The sequence below is a fragment of the Pteropus alecto genome, unplaced genomic scaffold (genome assembly GCF_000325575.1).
Source record: "Pteropus alecto unplaced genomic scaffold, ASM32557v1 scaffold38, whole genome shotgun sequence".
Classification (NCBI taxonomy): Eukaryota; Metazoa; Chordata; class Mammalia; order Chiroptera; family Pteropodidae; genus Pteropus; species Pteropus alecto.
Genome location: NW_006442512.1, coordinates 3,475,968 through 3,496,804, shown reverse-complemented (window position 1 = coordinate 3,496,804; position 20,837 = coordinate 3,475,968). Strand labels below are relative to the sequence as shown.

Below are 20,837 nucleotides of genomic sequence, written 5' to 3'. Positions count from 1 at the left end.
TCTCAAATTAGTTTTCTAATTAAAACATACCAACTTGGGACTCTAGATATTATAATTGTCAGACCTAGTCTAAAATGGATATGGTATCAGCAGGGAACTAGAAAATATGAATTATCATACAGATTTGAAAGAAACAGAATTTCTAAAACTAAACAAAATAAGGAAATCAACTTAGTGAATTAGTTTAACAGCAGAGTGAACATTGGTAAAGAGAGGTTTAGTGTACTAGAAAATCAAAACACCATCTAGAATTAAAGTACACTAAAAGATGAGAAAAAAAACACAAGAGAAATTAAGAAATATAGAAGACTTAATGAGAAGAATTCATTAAATCTTAGAAACAGGAGAGAATGGGGCAGAGGCAATATTTGCGGAATATATTGGCTGGTAGTTTTTCAGACTGGTAAAAGACAAAAGTGTCAGATTCAAGAAGCCTTACAGTTCCCATGTATTATAATATGATTTCACTGATCCTGAGGTGTAGTTTTTCACATTTTGACATGTCTGAAATCTTAATGTATTTTTCAATTGATAGCCCTTTACAGCCCAACAAGATTGAAATTTTGAGTTATGTGAAAATTTTCCCATTTCACTTTTTGGTAAGATCATGAAATTTAGGTACTAAAGCATTTAAGGTGTTATGAAATATGTTGAAAAGAAATGTACATTTTAAAACAACATAGTAAAACTACGAAACGACAGTAAAAATAAAGATAGAGAAAACTGTAAAGTCAATTAGATACAAGAAAGATTACTTTCAAAAAGTGAAAGTGTGTGTGTATATATACTGTATGTAGAGAAAAAATGTAGAGTATATATTATACTGTTCTAGAGAACATCTTCTCAATAGCAACAGTGGAAGTGATAGTAGGATGATACCTTAATAGGTTAAAAGAAAATAAATGCCAACTTAAAATGCTATGTTCATGGAAAATGTATTCACAAATAGTGCTGTCTTTTAATATAAATGACTTTGTATTGTACCTAGCCTTGGTATTTTTTTAAGCCAACATTTTAAGTTCTATTAGTGTTGATTGAAATTTCAAATACAGCTATTTAAACAAGTATTTGGGTATTAAGGGAGAAAAATGGGGAATGCAGACTAAATTATGCTTAAGAGTAGAGTTTATAACCTTAAATGCATAAGTAAGGAAAGTAATGAACTAAATATGTCCAAAGGAAGAGCTACAAAATAAGTTCAGAGAAAATACAAGAAGAAATAACAGAGCAGAATTTAGTAAAATAGAAAAGAAACAGTAGAGGGAATCAAGAATCCAAAAGATGTTTGACACAGTGGTGAGATTAATAAAGAAAAAAACAGTCACAAATAACCAATATCAGGAATGAAAAAGTATGTCACTTTGAATCCTGCAGATATTAAAAATTCACAAAACATTGTGAATAACTATGTCAGATTTTGAAATTTTACATGAAATAGACAAAGTTTTAGAAATTTGCCAATTACCTAAATTGACATAGAAGCAGAAAACCTGTATGGGCTATAACTATAAAGCGAAAATTTCTGTAAGTAAAAATCCTAAGTCCAGATAAGTACATTGGTAAGTTCTACCAACATTTAAGGAGACAGTAGTCCAATCTTATATTCTCTAACCTTAATATTCTTTTAGAAAATAGAAAAAAGGGATTCCCCACCTTCATGAGACTATCACAACCTTGATAACAAAACCTAAAGAATTACGTGTCAGCTTCTCTCATGTATATAGATGCAAACAAAAAAACCAAACCCTAAAATATTTGCATATTGACTTCAGCTATGCATAATCCAGCATGGGCGATTCATATTTATTTTAGGAATGCTAGATTGGTTTAACCTGAAACACTTCAATATGATTGGTCACTGGAACAAATTAAAGAGAAAAACAAGTAGACTCAGAGGAGAGGTTACTAAAAATCAATAATCATTCATGATTTTAAAGAAGAAACTATTAGCAAACTAGGCACAAAAGAGAACTTTCTGTAATCTAATAAATCTATAAAAACATCTGTAAGAGATACCAGTTTATGTTGAAGTTTTGAAAAGATTCACCTTTTAGATTGAGTTCAGGTCATGGATATATGTTATCTTCACTTTTGTTCAGCATTATACTGTAGATGATCCTAGCCAGTAGTGTACCAAAAAAGAAAAGGTATTACTGTTGTAAGAGAGATGCTAAATAGTTAATATTCAGTGATTATATGAATTGTGTACATAAGAAATCCAAAGTAGCCTATAGATAAGTTGTTAATATTAAGTGATTTTAGAAAGAAATATAAAAATGAATTTTATTATTTTTTTTCTTAACATGTATATGCATATCTTTGATCTAGTAATTCCACTCCCAGGTGTATATCCAATAGAAAGAAATATGCATATCTTATTTGAAAGTCGTATACTATAAGCTTGTTTACAGCAGCATGACGCATAATAACTCCAACTACTAACAACCCAAATATCTATAGACAGGTAGATAGATAATTATGGTCTATTTATATAATAACTATTGAGCAATGAAAAATAAATAGAGCTAAGTGACTACGTAGATGAACTTAAAAATCATATTGAGTGAAAGGAGGACAGATCCAAAAAATACCTGTCTCCTATATGTTTCTGTTTAATGAATTACAAAATAGGCAAAACTAAGCTATATTGCTTAAGGATACATATTTAGGTGATAAAACTATAAAGAACAATGGGATCGTGATTATCTCTTGGGGGAAAGAAGAGCTTGTTAACTGAGAAGGGATGTTTGGAGTACGAGCAGTGTTCTTGTCCTGGGTTTTGGTTATTATACTCAGGTGTTCGCTTTATAACAATTCGTAAGCTGTTCATTTATGTTTATGAAATTTTCAGAATTATTACCAAAAAAAAACAGTTTTAAGACACACATACATAGATGTAGGAAAAGGAACAACCTTTTAAGGGAAGTTTCAGCTTATTTTTGGACATGTAGGATTAATAGTGCCTTTGGTACCTTATAAGTAAATCTGAAATTTTGCCAAGACAGTTCCTAGGCTCTAGTATCAAATCTGTCTTAAACTTAACTTTGATCATGTCAATTCATTTTATCACTACCTTTGTAGTTGTTTCTACCACATGAGTTAATACCATCTGACTTTTGAAATCCTTCCATACTTTTACTCCATTCTCTATGTCTGTACTTAATTCCTGTGCACTCTGTTGGAATGTCCTCAACTGTTCAGGCCCCAGGCTCCTCAAGAGCTATACATGTCTTTGCACAAATTTAGAGAGCATCAATATTTCATTTTGGGCTTGCGCTCCCAGACATTATGTACAATTCTGTACATCATGAACAACTTGTATGATGCCTTCTGGATCTCCTTATTCTCTCTGTATTCTTACTTAGCATTCATTGTTAAGTCATTTGAACCTCCTTTCACCTCTTGCATACTTAGCATATCGTTTTTGCAAATAGGTGTCCCTGTCTTCCTTCAGAGCAGTAACATTGCCTCTAGCTAGCAGAATTCCCACATGTAGTTGCTTAATCTGTAAGGAAACTAAAAATGGGTCTTAATTATATACTGTCTTGTATTTTGATTGCTTAATCTTAGTTTTAGTATAGCTAGATTTTAAAGATATTTTGGTTTAAGACTCAACATTTACAACCTGAAGACTTCCATTAAATATACTGAAACATCATGATCAAAAGAATAAAAGGATACTTGTTTTCATATACTAGAAGAGACCATATTTTCTTTAATTGGAAAATATATATTTAGGCCTATGATGGTTCCATCTGTACAGAACACGTACAGACTTTTTTCTGGTCATTCCCTCAACAATACAGAATAACACCTATTTCCGTAGCATTTACATTGTATTAGGCATTATAAGTAACCTAGAGATGATTTAAACTACATGAGAGGATGTGTGTAGGTTATGTGCAAATACTACACTATTTTATTTGAGGGACTTGAGCATCTGAGGATTTTGATATCCCTGGAGGGTCCTGGGACCATTCTACCTAAGATTCTGAGAGACAACTGTATTTAAATTTTTTTTTTTTGTCACAGGAGTTGGAGCCTTTTTGGAAGATGGCATGATTTTGCTAATTCAAGCCTAGGAGTTATCTTACCTCTGTTTCATTGTGGTTAGTTTTCTTAATATACTTCCTTTCATCGTGGCTCAAACAAAAAAGATAAAGTATAGAGAAACAAATGGCAGAAAGTTTCTCAAAAATTATGCAATAAGATTTTTGGAGTACAACTTGAAAGTAGTAGTATTTAGTAGCTTCTTTATAAGTGATCTTTTGCTGAGCAATAAACAAGCTCAGGAGATTTTATTATTTTTTTATTATTAGGTTACCTTTTCCCCAATAGGGGGACAATTTTATATTAATCTCAAAAAGTATTCTACTTTTCCTTAACAATACATGATCAGTATGTTTATTTAGCTATATACCACATATAATATATTAATATTAAAATGTGAACTAAATTTATTTCTTAGATTAACATAAAAACCCAAAACTTTTAAAGCAGGTTATAGACTTGTATAAGTCCTCATTAGACTCATTAGACCTTTTTTTTTTTAAAATGAGGTCCAAAAGTCATCCTTAGAAAAAAAAGATTTCTATCCCTATGTCCTTAGTTTTGGTTCTTTAGAATTTTGTAGAGTTTATATATGTGCCAGTCATTTTACATAATTTTAGTCCTTCTTTTGAACAATTAGTTTTTAAAACCACAAAGGATGCAGTGAATCTTTTATTTGCATGAGAATTTATATTCTTCAGGAGCCCTTTTAAAATTTTTATCAGTCATACAATTATAGTTTTAAAAAAAAGTCTTAATAGTTTAATAACTTGTGTATATTACCATACTGTACTATATCTACTGGCTTCTTTCTGTAGAAAGAGGGTTAAGCTCAAACTAATATCTATATATGAAGACTGGGGAAAATCTCTCCTAGTGTGTCTAGTGTCTTGTTCTATTTTGCTGTTTTAAGACTCATTTTCATGCCTTATTATTTTTGCTTTTTATAAATATGGCAGTTCTTATTCAAATGATTCATTTAAATCATCTGAATTATAAATTAATCTGTTTCTTTGCTCCTTTGACATTTTTGCTTTTTAAATATACCTTTTCTAGAAGTGCAAAAACTATACCATTAGAAGCAGGCAAATGGGTCCAAAATATAGTTGAAATGACAATTCTAACTTAAAAGAGATGATGTCACAAATCTTTTTTAATGCTTTGTCAGAACTATAAGTAAGGTATAGAATAATTGTGGCGGTTTTGTTGTTTTTTGAAATTGAAGTCTGGAACCCATAACATGCCACCTGAAAATGTTGACATAAAAATTATTTGGTTATTCAGAAGTAAAAGTATGTGTTATATATATGTTTATTTATGGATACATATATGTATAGTGTATAATGTGTGTTTATAAACTTTCATATGTGTGTTCGTTTTTGCTCCCTCTCAGGCTTATAGCAATAGATTTTTAACTTGGTATAAATATGTAATGAGAACATTAAAGACCTATAAGGAGGATTAAACTCTGATAACCTAAAAATATACAGTAGGAAAGCCCACTGTATAACTTTAAATTAGCTTAACATTTTTACTTTTCTGATTCTGTTGTGAAAATAAGTACTTCTTCAACAATGGTCTTTTTATGAAGTATGAAGCCCTAGTAACTTTTAAGATATATTTCTAATGGCAAAATTAAATATTGATTTTGATGCAAACAGCAATTCTACAGTCATTTAGAATTCAGAAAGAAACACTAAGTGGTGATATACCCTTTCAGCCACGTCTCTTCTCTCCACAACCATAATTTTTAGGCTGTAACTGTTCCTGCCGTGTAATTTAATTTATATTATTTGTCTTGTTGTTTCTAGCAGTAAAATAAAATGAAAAATTAAGCTCTAAATATTCTGGAAAGTTGGCTGATTAAGTGCTAATTTGCTTAACTATATTTCTTTTGCACATACTAACTGAACAGAAAGAACCCTAGTCTCTACTTGAGAATCTTCTCAAATTGCCCTTCTAACAATCTTAATCTAGAGAAATCAAAGCCATCTGAGAGATGGGATTAGGAAACTAATTCTGCCCTTCTCCCACTGAGGAAGGGCTGAATTGAGGGAAGAACCACAGTGGCATTCTGTTTTTATTTTCATCAATATGGTTTTCTCAAAAGGATGGGCAAAGGGTGCCCGAATGGAGGGAAGTAATGTCCCAGGATAAGCTTTGCAACTGTTTACCAAAGTCAGTGAAGCAGAGAGAATTTGTGTTAACTCATTAAACAGGGTGTTTGAATTGCAGCGCTACACACTGAATCAATCTCTCTTCATTTTGGCTTGTTTTTCACAAGCAAGGACGTACATAAAAGCCAACAAACTAAGTGAACTTTCAAATAGTGACCAGGTAAACAGTGTTAAGAATCCACTCATGTTCTTGAGCATAGTAGTCCTTAATAATAATTAGGGGGGGGAAAATTTCTTTGTTCTATTTAAGGAAATTAAAAAAGACTGTGAGATTAGGAATCAAAGATGAAGTGATAAAAGAAGATGAAAAGGAAAGCTCACAGAACTAAGAAAAAAAATGAAAAGACAAATTATTACTTGCAGAATTTAAAACCACATTGACAACAGCAAGAAATAGAGCAGATACTATGGAAAATAGAGACATGTGAGACAGGAAAAGGGTAAAGAAGGAATTAGATGGTAGACACAGGAGACAAATGACCAGAAATTGAGTTGGGTACAAATCAAGCAGGATGATCTTAATAACTAACTAAAGGATCTTGAAGTAATTAAGAATGGCATTCCAAAAGAGAAAGGTAAATGCTAAGATAAATCCTATAGAACTACTAAACTTCAAGAATGAGACCTATATATGTGCCAGTTGAAAACGGATTTGAAGTAAGAGGAAAATTGTTTTGACCATGGACTTCAATAACAATAGGTATCAGAAAAAAAATGGATGCTGTCAATATAGAGAATATTGGGAGAAGACATGGGGGAGGAGAAGATTTGGCCAACACAAGTATTTGAGTACATTTAAACATTTGAATTATGTCTAAGTAATTAGGATAATCAAGTTTAGGAAACAAAAAGTGTTTTTTATCATTATTTAAAAAGCTATATATTGTAAAAACAATTTGATTAGTGAAAACATTATATAAACTTAAAATTAACTGAAAGTCTCCCAGAAGTTCCAACGAAAACTCTAGGGTTAAGTGTAGGTTTATTTAATATAAGGGCAATCAATGTATTATTTAAAGTTGGCTAATTAAGAAATAAGTTTAAGTATTGATTTTAAGTTGTTTAGTAAAAGCAGAGCCATTGTGGGATAGATTATGTAATAAATAAAAATAAAAGCAAAACAAATTTTAAAGTCTTACATTTCTCATAAAATGGAGCATAAAGAAAAAGACTTTTAGGACGACTATGCCCAGCAATATGAGCGTATTCTTAAACTCCCCATTCTGTTCATGAAGACAGTATTTGAAAGTTTTTTCGTAGCTTCTAGCATGGATCGAAAAGCTGTAAACTTCAGTATGTGCTGTCTTTAAGAAATATGCCTAAAGCATAAATTCAGATTTATTACTGTCATTTATCTTTAAAAAGTTACTCTTTACATCAGTTATTCTTTAGAAATAAATTGAATGATTAAAATAGGGATTCTTCTAGACACTAGGGGTACAGCAATAATAAAATAACCTTCATGGGATTTACATTCTAGCAGAGAAAACATGATTACAGAGTTAGTAATGTAACTGTTGTCAGGACTACAAAATACCATGAGGATGTAACACAAGGGAACCTTAGCTAGTAGGGGTTGGGATGGGAGGAGCTGTCAAAGAAAACTTACTTGAGGAAGTGAGATTTAGACCTAGAAGTAGAAGAAACACCCTTCAGTAAATGGTTAGCCTTAAAATAAAATTGAATTCTTGCTTTATTACACAAAAATAATTTCCATGTGAATCAGCAGTTTTAATGGAAACAGTTTAAAAGAAAGACTTAAATCATGGGAGAATTTTTATAATTTTGGCTATAGAGATCTTTCAAAACCATGGTAAATCTAGAAATCACAAAAGGTTGCACGATAATTTGTCTACATATAAATTAGAAGTGGCAATTAAACACCATTAAATAGGGGTGAAAGACAAATTAGAATTGGGTATATGAAAGCAGTCCATGAAACCGAGTTGTTATTCCTGTTTACATACTGAACTCATGAAATAATAGTAAAATCTTCTTCGAAAAATATATTCAGCCTCACTAATAAAGAAGTGCAAGTTAAGTCTAGATATTTTTTCCCCTGTCAGATGGGCCAGGATTTTAGTCTAGGATTGATTATATGTGGAGCAGCTGAATGTTCCTCAGTATAAGATTGGTTGAGTAAATTATAGTACATACCTGCAGTGGAATATTACACAACAAAGAAAAAAAATGTAGACCTATGTTCATTGACAGAGATGTCTGTTACATATTGTTTAGTGAAGAAAGCAGGTTATAAATCTAGAGTCATTTTTTCATAATTTTTATGAAATTATATGCACATGTCTCTTTTGCTTTGTATGGATAGCATGCTGTCTAGAATGTTTACCAAAGTATTAGGAGTCACTACTTTTGTGTAGTTAAGTTTCAAATGACAGAAGTTTGTTTTGTGAACATGAATATTTGTTTATAAAAAAGATATTTAATTGGCTTACCTATTTATGTTTGATGTGAGATATGCTTTTTACTTTTCAGATAAGACGTGGCTTTCTCAGAGATAAAATTTGTAGGAAAACATTTGATTTTCTGCTCCATTTTTTTTGATTAACTGAACCATCAGGGACAACTTTAACATTATATGACTTCCCCTTATGTAATGTGCTGACATTTTGATTGATAATTTGATCATTTTATTGAAACATACTGTAGTTAAAGTACATATTTATAAAAAGAGATTTATTAATCTTAGATTTTTTTTCTCATTTGAGTGATTTTTCTGGAGCTCTAGTAAGTGCTTTGGCACAAAGCCAGAACAAGACCTTTATTAAAAATATTGGAAATCTCCTTTGAGCATTGATTATTTTTTAACCCGAGAACCTTCCGTTTGTAAAGAACATTGTAGTTACAGAAACCTGGTCTTTACAAGTTGAAAAATAACCAGATTTTGCATTAATACTTTTGCTGGTTATATTGATTCACAGATCGAAAAAAAAAATTTTAATCTATTGCTTTTCCCTTTTAAGATATTTAAGGAGGCCAAGGATCATGTCTCTCATTTGGATTAATGGGAAATATCAAGTATTTACCACTGTCTTCTGTCAAGAATTTTGCAGTTTAGTTGAAACTCTATAGGTAGTACTTGGCATACCATGCTTCCTGATATTTTAGATAGTGAACTACTTCTGTATATTTAGATAACATGTTTAATGAAAAGCTAATATATAGATTATTTGATACAGAAACATTTTAAGATATGCTTTTTTCCTTCTTCCTCCCCTTTCTCACTAAATTAAAAATTATTTCAAATGAATATTTAGAAAGCAAGCCTATTTTCTAAAATGAGAGTTGCATAATTTCATTTTTTAAATGATTTGTGGGATGAGTTATGCTTTGTAGGTGGTTTACTTGCTAATATATTTAAACTGGTATAACTAAAATTATTAATAAAATGAATTTACTTGTATAAAATATAATCCAGCCTTTTAAAATAGCATTACTCTTTATAAGGTACCACTAGAGATAGTACTTAGTTGTAGTACTGTTGAAATGCTAATAGCTTAACTTCCCAGAATAAGAACTAAGTAAAATATATCAAAATAGCAACAAAAACTCGATCTGCATGTATATGTGTATATATATATATATATACACACACTTCCATTCAACTCATTTCCTCTTAGCAAAAAAGGTTATAATCTTGGTCTATTTTAATTCAGTTCATTGCTTTTCCCTATAGAAAATCAGGTTTTGGGAGAGCTCTAACAGTGTGCTATTGCTCTCCTCTCATCCTTTCTATTTAAATAATACAGGTACTTTGATGGAAACCTGGAGAAGCTCTTTGCTGAGTGTCATGTAATTAATCCAAGTAAAAAGTCTCGAACACGCCAGATGAATACAAGGTCATCAGCACAGGATATGCCTTGTCAGATCTGCTATTTGAATTACCCTAACTCGGTGAGTATCTGGTAGTTTAAGGCTAGTACTGACTCTGTTTCAGAGGGAAAAATCACCTTTCATTATTTAATCAAAGGAAGACCTAGGAGTCTGGGGTTGTAGTAAAGCAGTAATCTATCAATATATTAAGGATAAGGAAAGAAAAAGAATAAGACCCTGTTCTGTCTCCCTCCTCCCCTATGTTTTTTAAAGTAGCAACTTGTCCAAGTTGTCGTTAACATCTAAATCTTTTCCGAGTTAATTTTATCACCGTGGGACAATTGTATAATTGAGAATTATTTTTCATCCAAATTAAAATAGATTTAAAATTGTTTTTTAAAAAAATAATATATATATCAAACTCTTGTAAAATGTCTTTAATATTATTTCACTAGGGAGCTTTCAGGATTCTTCATAACAATATTTTTATTTATACAGATCCATTCTAGTGGAGATTGGTAACAGTGAAAATATCTCTTTTAAAACCTGTAGAATTTAGATGATTTACTTTGGCATGTCTAGTAAAGAAATTTTAGGCTTAAATAAACATAACCTTCCTATGAAGGTGTTACTTTATTAGTAACCATAGGAAAATTATATTTGTGGCATAGACATGTTTAGTTACTTGGAATTTACCTCTTAAGATTTTTTTCAGATATCTAAGAAATAACTCAATTCTACAATAATTATAAGTACCTTGTTCAGATTCTCTGATTTAATTGTTAATTACCATATACCAAGTTTGTCAATTACCATATACCAAGTTTGTCATTTTAACATATTTTAACATATTGGATGTTTTTCATTATTTATCTTAGAATATTATATGTATATCTCTAAAGAGGCCCATTTGAAGGGAACTAATTTGTTCACATGTACAAGAGCTTAGAAAAGAGCTTTAAAAGAATTAGGTTCTCTTAGAGAAACAGAAAAATCAGTGAGTTACCGTAGTTGATACTGTGCTGAATTGAATTTCCAAATTCCAAATTTTTGGTCATAGCTCTAACACTAGCTATTTGACTCTGGGTAGTAAATCATTTAAACTCACTGGGTCTCAGTTTTTCTTTTAATCTTCCAACTGGGTTTAATAAGATAGTCTTTCAAATTTTTTCAGCCTAAGAATTTTATCTGTTCCCCCTCTTGAAATCACAATCATAACTTGAGTATTTAAAAGAATCAGTTAGCACTACTGTTAAAAATACATTAAATTCATGTTTTGACCATTTTATTATCTATCTTTAACATTCTCTTTGCCAGTTGACATTTATATGGTGTTTATAGTTTATAAATGTCTGTGAGGTAAGAGGTAATAATACTAAGACCCAGTCCCAGGTTTAAAAGGCTTCCTTGCCATACTTTTTGGCATTTCTCCTCTTGCTCTATTATAGCCAGCTCCTCCTTGGTTTAAATCTTAAATGTAATTTGTGTACTGAAACCAGCTGCTTACAAATATCCCCTGTAACTTTCTCAGTGCCATTGTTATTGTCTAACAGTCTCAGCAGATTAGAATTGAAAATCATGACTGGAGATTTGCAGTGTCAGTTTTCCTTGCATTTGTAACTGATGATGGAGAACCCACTGTTCAGTCAACACAACAGGCACTATACAGGTTAGCTCGGCAAATAAGTAAAATGCCTTATTCAGAAAGAATGTTACCTAAGATTCTTCAGTGAAACATTATTAATTGAATGAGCGATTTCTTTATACTTCTATAACTCCCATGTTTCCATTTCTACTACTCTCTTCAAACACTGATACTTACCTTTTATTAATGTGTATCTTCAATACATTTATTACTCTTTTAAAAAGCAACTTTAGCTTTATACAGTGCAGTGTGACAACAGGCTTTTTTTTTTTACTAAATGCTTCTGATATCTTGGTTTATGTAACACTTTGGAGTTAACTGTCCTGGTGGTCTCTTCTTTAAAAACAATTACCTGAGACTTTGGAGCACTTTTTAAATTCATATATTTTTCCATCCCACCCCTACTCTAGGGCAAAAGTTAGTAACTTTATAATAATGTTGTTTCAAACAAAGCAATAAGATCTAGATGTACTAACTCCTCATTCTACTAGGAAATATAGCTCGGGCTACAATATCTCATTTTTATGAAGTAAATAATTTATATTTTCGAAGAATAAGATTTGTTAATTAGATAAAAGCAAAGTTAAAGATTGTGAGGATATTCTATCCCTCATCCCCTACCCCTGAGGCACCTCAATGTTTTTTCTTTTGAGTACACCAAAAACATCTGATCTAAGTTCAACCCTATCTTCCTTTTTAACTTATTCCATTTTACAGAGGCGGGAACTGATATTCTGATTATTTGCTCAGTTTCTATAAAGAAAATGGCTTCAACTTTAGAGATTATTATATGGGGAACTTCTGATGGAGGAGAGATAATTCTTAGTGCATTTGACATTAGTTGCTGTGTATTTAAAATGGAGGAGGCAATTGAAACCTTTAAGAGTGTTTACTGTTCCTTCAGTTTTTCTTCAGGAACATTAATTTCTGTTTTAGGTAATATTTTATACATTTTTAGTGTATTCTTAATCATCTTTATGATATAAAGAGGGATATGTTTGATGAATAAATAATCTGATTCCCTGAGTCAGGGAAAAGCTCAGTGAACCAAGTAGGTAAGCACAAGTTAGTAATGGAACAAATATGTCACATGAGAAGGAGGGAAAAGAGAAATGAGACAGACAGGAAGAAACTCTAGATATTTTCGTATTAAGGACACAACTCTTGAGCACAATGGATATGTCTTTATACCACAGGTTAGTTTTTGCTTTATTTTTAGACACACGTGTGATTTATTTTTCTTATTTATCTTGTGTAGTCTTACCTATTTAATTAGAAAAGTTATTGAAAAGAAGCTTTTAAAGAATTAAAACCTTTTTCTTTATCTTTTTATCTTATATGGGCTTTGGTATAGAAGTCCCAAAGGTAGAGATATTACTTTACTGATAGTCATCACTCAGTAACCATTGTGACCTTTAATCTCTGTCTTAAGGATTTCTTACAAGAATAAAGCACACGAGGCTGTGTATGTTTTTATTTGGCAAGCTGGGAGAATGGGGTGAAGAGTTAAAGAAGTATAAATTAGTAGTTGTTAGATAGTCACGGATAAGGGATCATGGCATAGGGAATGTATTCGCATTAATGTAATGGCTGGGTGGAGAGCCAGAGGAGAGAAAGAGCAATTAGGGGGATCATTTTATAAATTATGTAAATGTCTAACCAATGTACCGTATACTTGAAACTAATAAAATAAAGTTAAAAAATAAATAAAATTATAAATAAAACATTTTAGAATTGTAGATATATGACTCTTATATTTTGTCTTTTATAAGATGCCCCTTCTCATTAACCATGAAAAACAAATGCTCTCCATTAGTGATCTGGCAACTACTTATTGCCATTTCTCCTTCACTGGTGGGGGAGTAATGAGAATAGATTTTTTTTTCCCAGATCTTTTTTTAATGGATGAGAATATTGATTTCCCAAACATTTACCTTCACTTGTTTTGTGAGTGCTTTGGAATCATTGTCAGTCTGAATAACACTGTATTTTAAACTTGGTAAATATTTTCCATTTCATTTGGTTTGTAAAACCAGTCTTAGGACTCTGATACATTTTCTTTCATCATTGCTTTTGGGCATTTTTTTATGTAGTTGACGTAGAATTTTGAATCCTGACTATTCACATCTAATTTCATAAGCATATTTCAAATAACAGCTAATTAGAGAATATAATGGAATTTTTAAAACATAAGAGGCACAAAAAGAATGAAAGAACTAGGACTAAACTTGGCAAAAAATATGAAAGATCCGTATGAAAACACTTTAAATACTAAGGGAAATAAAAGGATGACAAATATTTGGAAAGCTAGAATAATTGTAAGATAATGGAAAAGAAGAATAAATTGATGGGGTTGGGGAAGAATTATTAGCCCTGCCAAATAAAAGAATAAACAGTGCAGTAGAATAGGATACAGTTAATGGCCAACAAATACATGAAAAAATGTTCAACATCGCTAGCTATTAGGGAAATGCAAATCAAAAGCACAATGAGATACCATTTCACACCTGTTAGAATGGCTGTAATCAACAGGACAAGTAATAACAAATGTTGGAGAGGGTGCAGAGAAATAAGAACCCGCATGGAACTGCAAATTGGTACAGCCACTATGGAAAGCAGTACGGAGGTTCCTCAAAAAACTAAGAATTGACCTACCATATGATCCAGCAATCCCTCTACTTTGTATTTACCCCAAAGACTTGAAAACTCGTATTTGAAAAGGTATTTGCACACCAATGTTCATAGCAGCATTATTCACAGTGGCCAGGACATGGAAGCAACCGAAGTGTCCTACGATAGATGATTGGCTAAAGAAGCTGTGGCACATATATACAATGGAATATTATTCAGCCATAAGAAGAAATGAAATACTGCCATTTGTGACAACATAGATGGATAATCATGCTAAGCGAAATAAGCCAGACAGAAAAAGTTGAAAACCACATGATATCACTTATATGTGGGATATAAACCTAAAAGCAACAAATGAATAGGAATAGGATAGAGTTAAATATGTATGAGGAGAATTTAGTGTATGATAGAGAAGACATTTCAAATAAAGTGGTTTATTCAGTAAATGGTGTTGGAACAATTTGGTAGCCATCTGAGGTAGAAATTTAGATTCTTACCTAACTCCTTATATCAAAGTTAACTAATTCAGAAGCCATAAATTTTTAAACTAACACAATTCACTACAAAAGAAAGACCTGCATGGCAACAAAATGTGAATATTCAAAATAAAAACTGGGAGAAAATAATTTCTGTACTTACAAATGGCCAATTTTTTCTAAATGAGTAAAAATCCACACTAAACCATTAAGAAAAATCCCATGAGAAATGGGCAGAATAGTTAAAAAGAGTGCACAGGAAAAAAATAGAGCTTTAAATCTTTTTTTCAGAAGTTTAAACTTAAAGAAATTTAAATCAAAACTAATGAAGTTGGTTCATTTTCACGTGTTCGATTAGCAAAGATCATAGAGATGGTTAGTATACTTTGTTGACATGGGTGTGAGAAACCTAAGTTGTCTTGAACAGTATCACTTGTTACAACCTCTTTCAACAGATTGATGATAATCTGTCAAATTATAAACATATACCTATTATAATTTTACTTGTACAGATTTGTCCTAAAGTATATTTATCTGATCACAAAGATATGTATATATAGTCAATGCAGTAGCAGTAGTAGACAAAAAATAGCCTAAATATACATTAAAATCTTTTAAAATAAAACCCCACGAGATGCAGAATAGAGTGTGGTCCTCTTACTGTGTGTACTATGTACATTAGAACATCGCTGGAAGAATATGAAAGGTATAGCAAATAGTGATTACTTCTGGGTAAAAAAGTAGAGGACAAGGATAGAGGTGAGGGAGACTCATTTTTCAACATAAACTCATACTATTAAATGTTTTTTATCATGAGCCTGTATTGTTCACTTAAAAATAATTTAGTAAATATCAAATATTCTTAAACTGAAATATGGTAACTACTGTTTGTTTTTAAAATACAGTCCTCTAGACTCTTTAAAGTTAAAGCACTTCATATCCCATTACAGAATATAGTATACTTCATTTAACCATCCCTCAAATAAATAGTATTTCAAATGATGTAAGTAATATATGATTAGACCAAAATGATGTTGTTATTCTTAGCAATCTGAATAAATCTTTTGGTTTCCATAAGATTTTATTTTCTAGGTTAGCTACATTTTATTTCTAGGTTAGCTTCCTGTGCAGCTCCATGAAGTTCTATGTTTGAATGACATTTTTGGTAACATCTTTATTGAGATACAATTCACATGTCATACAATTCAACTATTTAAAGTGGTTTTTAGTATAGTCACAGTTGTGTAGCTGTTGCCACAGTTAATTTCAGAATATTTTCAAAATCCCCAAAAGAAACCCTGTGTCCTTTTATAGTCACTTCCCATTTCCTCCCAAGCCCTAGGCAACCACTAATCTACTTTGTCTATGAATCTTGCCAATTCTGGACCTTTCATATAAATGGAAACAAATAATATATGGTCTTTTGTGACTGGCTTCTTTCACTTAGCGTAATGTTTTCAAGATTCATTCACATTAAATAGTATGTATCGATACTCTGTTTCCTTTTTATGACTAAATAATATTCCATTATATGGATATTCCACATTTTGTTTATCCGTTTGTCAGTTGATGGACTTTTGGGTTCTTTCCACTCTGGGGCTAATACAGATAATGCTACTGTAAACATTTGTGTACAGGTCTTTGCGTGTGGATATAAGTGTTCATTTCTTTGGGAATGTACTTAGTTGGACTTGCTGGATCATATGGTAAATCCATGTTTCAATTTTTTTAAAATTATTTTTTATAGTGATATTGGTTAACGAAATCCAGTAAGTTTCAGTCGTACATCTAATTTAACTATGTTCAGTTTTTGAGAAACTGCCAGAGTGTTTTCCAAAGTTCCTACACCATTTTACATTCCTACCAGCATTGTGAGTGTTTTTATTTCTCCACATGCTTGCCAATACATGTTGTTATTTCTTTTTGATTCTAGTTGTCCTAGTGGGTGTAAAGTGGTATCTCATTGTGGTTTTAATTTACGTTTCCCTAATGGCTAAGGATATTGAGCATCTTTTCGTATGTTTTTTGGTACTTGACATAGTCTTATATTTAATAAAATCTTATCTATCCTAAAAACTATAAATATGTACTATAGATGCATTTCTCATTAGATGTTTTGTGTTCACTGTATTTGCATGTCTATATTCATCACCTGAAAGTTCATTTTAGGACCCCATCTAGTCTTGGACATTTTAGCCATTATGACATAGTAGAGCCTTATTGAGTCACTATGTATAGTGATTTTTCTGATGTCTTTTAAAAGTTCATGTATTTTTGTTGCAGTATTTCACTGGCCTTGAATGTGGACATAAGTTTTGTATGCAGTGCTGGAGTGAATATTTAACTACCAAAATAATGGAGGAAGGCATGGGACAGGTAAAGATGCCTTTTTTTTTTTTTTTTTAATTTAGTTTTTGTTGACTTTCCTACAATGTTTAGACCCTTGCACAAATATAGACAGGAGAAGCATTCTAGATTATGAATTGCATAGGAACTTTTTTTCTAGATTAAAACACCTGTAAGATAATTGAGACTTTTCTCTGTTTACATTGTGGCATTCCAGTTAAAGATCCAACTCAGATGTTTTCTCAGTGGGCATTAACATTTGTATATATCAGGCTAAACTTTTTGAGCAGGTTTTTCAGATCTCTCTCTTCTTGCCTTTCAGTTTTTATATTGAAAAACCAAATATTCAGGTCAGCAGTTATGGTTACCTTATGGTGATAAAAAGTCATGCACATGTTACCTTTAATAGAAAGGGAAAGGTTAAGACCCTGTAAATGTAAAGGTACCCTCAGAACCTAGCAAAGTGCCTGGCGATGGTAAGCATTCAGTAAATATTTGTTGAATGAAGACATAGTTTAAATTTCAATCTTTTTCAGACCATTTCGTGTCCTGCTCATGGTTGTGATATCTTAGTGGATGACAACACAGTTATGTAAGTATTTTTGATAGATTCTGCATGTTGAATATTGGTTAGTTGGTTTGACCCAGTTTTTGCTCAGCACCTCAAAGGAGGTGAAGTTTTTAAAGTCTAAAGAGACTTTCTAATCTACATTCCTTTGTTGCACAAAAGCCTGTTGTAACTTGGTTAAATGCTCAGTCACTATTTTGGTAAACTTGGCAATACATGATAGTTAGATTTCACTAAACCCTGGATTTAGAAAATAGGATATGTCAGTGTATCAGTTGAAGTCCTGGGAAACAGATGCCAAGGTAGAGATAAAAGGGAAAAGATTTATTGTGGAATAACATCTGTGCAGGGTAAAGAAGAGGAGCAGCAGAAGCAGACAGACCTCGATGCAGGTCTGACACCTGTTAAAGGAGAGAAGGAATGAAGGATTCAGTAAGAAGAGACGTAGACTGTGATACATTTGTGAGAGTCGTCTGGCATCCCTGTGGGATGCTCCATCGCATAAATTGACTGTAGAGCAATGCCTCAACAAGCAGAAATGGCCTCTGCCATGCTCAGTCATTCACTGGGTGCTACCCAAGGAGAATGTGGCCTCAACTGGAACACTCCTATGGATCCCAGAAGCACTGCAGCTGGAGGCTGTTGGCTAACTATTCTTGCGAAAGATTCTCTTTTGAAGGGAGAAAGAATCTTGACAAAATAAATCTAGTTAGTCTCTGAACCTAGGGTAAAATTCCAGAGTTCTTAATTCTGGGTCAGTGCCGTTTTCATAACCTCAGAATACCTAATTGACTTAACTCTAGGAGGATAGATAGATTGAGGGCCCGAACAATCCACATATTGTATTATTAGTCCTGGATAATTGCCTATGTAGAAAGATATGTCTGTGTTTAAGCATTGAGATTTGAAGGTATTAAAGTAAAAGCAGCCCATGGGCTTTAATGAGCAAATTTCTTAACCCAGTAAAACCATAAATTGACCACCAGCACAGTTTATAAAGCTCACTGATTCTACTTTAACCTCAATCTACTTTGGTTTACTAAAATACATTTACTGTTGTTCTCAACTCTGTATTAATACTGTTTCTATTATTCAGTAAATGTTATTTTTGTTGTTTTGATACATGATGAAAATGTATCATCTTGAAGTACCACCATCCTTCCAGTTGTCCTCCGATACTTTGATGCTTTCTTGTATTCTTTTATCAATATGTCAGTTTCATCAATACATTTCATCAGTATAAGTCACCATCTTTTCATCCATTCCACATTTACTGGGAGCCTACTGTGTACAGGAGAACAAAAAAATTAGGATACATTTCCTTTCCCCAAGGAATTCATAATAACTAAATTCAGAGTTTAAGTTTTATTTATAAGTGTATGTACAAAGTACCGTTAGAAAGAAACAAAGTATTTCACCTGAAGAGTTTAGGGAGACTTTACCTAAGGATTAATATGTGAAAGGTAAAAATTTGGGTTGAGGGAGTAGAGAGAGAAATGCTGGTTAAAGAAGGGATGCCAGGTAGGTCATGAACTTCTCTATTAAGTATTCTGTGGTAGCTGGAGGACAAAATAGCAGAATATCAACAATGAGGATGAAAAGAGTTTGACAGTTTTTGATGGGTTTTGCCACAGAAGGTTGTTAAAACTGTGGTAATGACATTTGCATTTTAAAGATACAACTTTGGTGGTATAGTGGAGGTTAGTTTAGAGTGTGGAAGCATTTGGGCAGTGAGATGTGGTTAGAATGCTCTTTTTTCATGAAATTTTATTTGGGGGGAAACTAGATGGGAAATGGGGAAAATATTTCCAGCACCTAAAACAAATGTGGTTAATAACATAAAGGCTATTACAAATCAGCAAGAAAATCCTATGGAGAGGACATGAACAAGCAGTTTACAGTGAAAGAAATTTAAATGGTCGTAAACATTAGCTATTATTCCTAATTAAATAAATGTAAATCAAAATTAGATACTCTCAACTTTTTTAAAAAGTTCTTTTTACATTTTATATAGGTAGGGATTAAAGAATTTGATAATATCTAAAGTGAGTGAGAATATAATTAAATAGGGAGTATAAACAGTTGCAACTTTTGTAATGCAGTTCGACAATTTCTGCAAATTTACATACTACTTGAGTTTTCATTCAATAGCTTCATCACTTTGTCATTCTACTGCCTTCTTGCCTCCATTGTTTTCAGTAAGTCAGCTGTTAATCATATTGTTGTCCCCTATTTGCTGCTTTCAGGATTTGCTTTGTGTTAGGATTTGGGGTATTTTGACTATGATATTACCTAGATGTGGTTCTCTGTGTTTATCCTCTTCGGGGTTTCTTTAGCTCTTTGGATATGCATGCAGCCTGGTACATGACACAGAAAACTGAGAATATTCATAAGAGAATATTATATATTCCAGTGATATATAAGCTGGGAGTTGGGGGTTAGGAAGAGAGATTTTTATTTTTTACTTTATTTATGATATACTATTGGTATATATCTTCCATTTTCTTTATTTTAAATAAAGTCTTTTAGAATTTAAAAGGTTAGTTAATTAGAATGCATTTTGTAAATGTTTCATCTCAAAGTCCACTAACTGAAATGTGCTCAAAATTTTCTTAGTATGAAAGAAATAATCTGTCCCAATCGTGGTATTATCATTTTTTAATTTCCAATTTGATAGATTAACAATTTTTTTTGGTTTCAATTTGAATTAAACTCATTTGGAACTTGAATTGAAACTGAAACCCAGTTCTTTCCTGAAGACATATTTTGCTATAACCCTCTCAGATTGGCACTAGGCTTTTTTCCCCTATATACCTTATGGTCAAGAGGTGAAGTCATTTTCACCCTTAGTCCCAAATGTCTTTTCCTTTACTTCATAGAATCCATAGATCCTTTGAGGCTTGTGTTATCTTGCTATATCACATTCCTTTGTGGTTTTATCTACTTGAGTTTTTGGTCTCTCCCACTTAATTATTCATAGTACTTAAACCTCGCTCAGTCTTTTCTTTCTCAGCGCCCATGTGTATAGTTCATTCTATCCCATAACCCTGTAGCTCTCAAAATGATGTCCCTAATCAGCAGCATCAGCATCATCTAGGAACTTGTTAAGAATG

The 20,837-nt window shown here is 32.0% G+C and overlaps 1 protein-coding gene across 1 annotated transcript in view; it reads left to right on the top strand.

The window, feature by feature from the left end:
• The window catches only part of ARIH1 (ariadne RBR E3 ubiquitin protein ligase 1), a 95,422-nt gene that overhangs the window by 45,797 nt on the left and 28,788 nt on the right, over positions 1-20,837 (top strand). Inside the window, 3 exon segments of the mRNA XM_006922650.3 lie at positions 9,995-10,139; positions 17,094-17,186; positions 17,693-17,748. Coding sequence (XP_006922712.1) covers positions 9,995-10,139; positions 17,094-17,186; positions 17,693-17,748 — 294 coding nt within the window.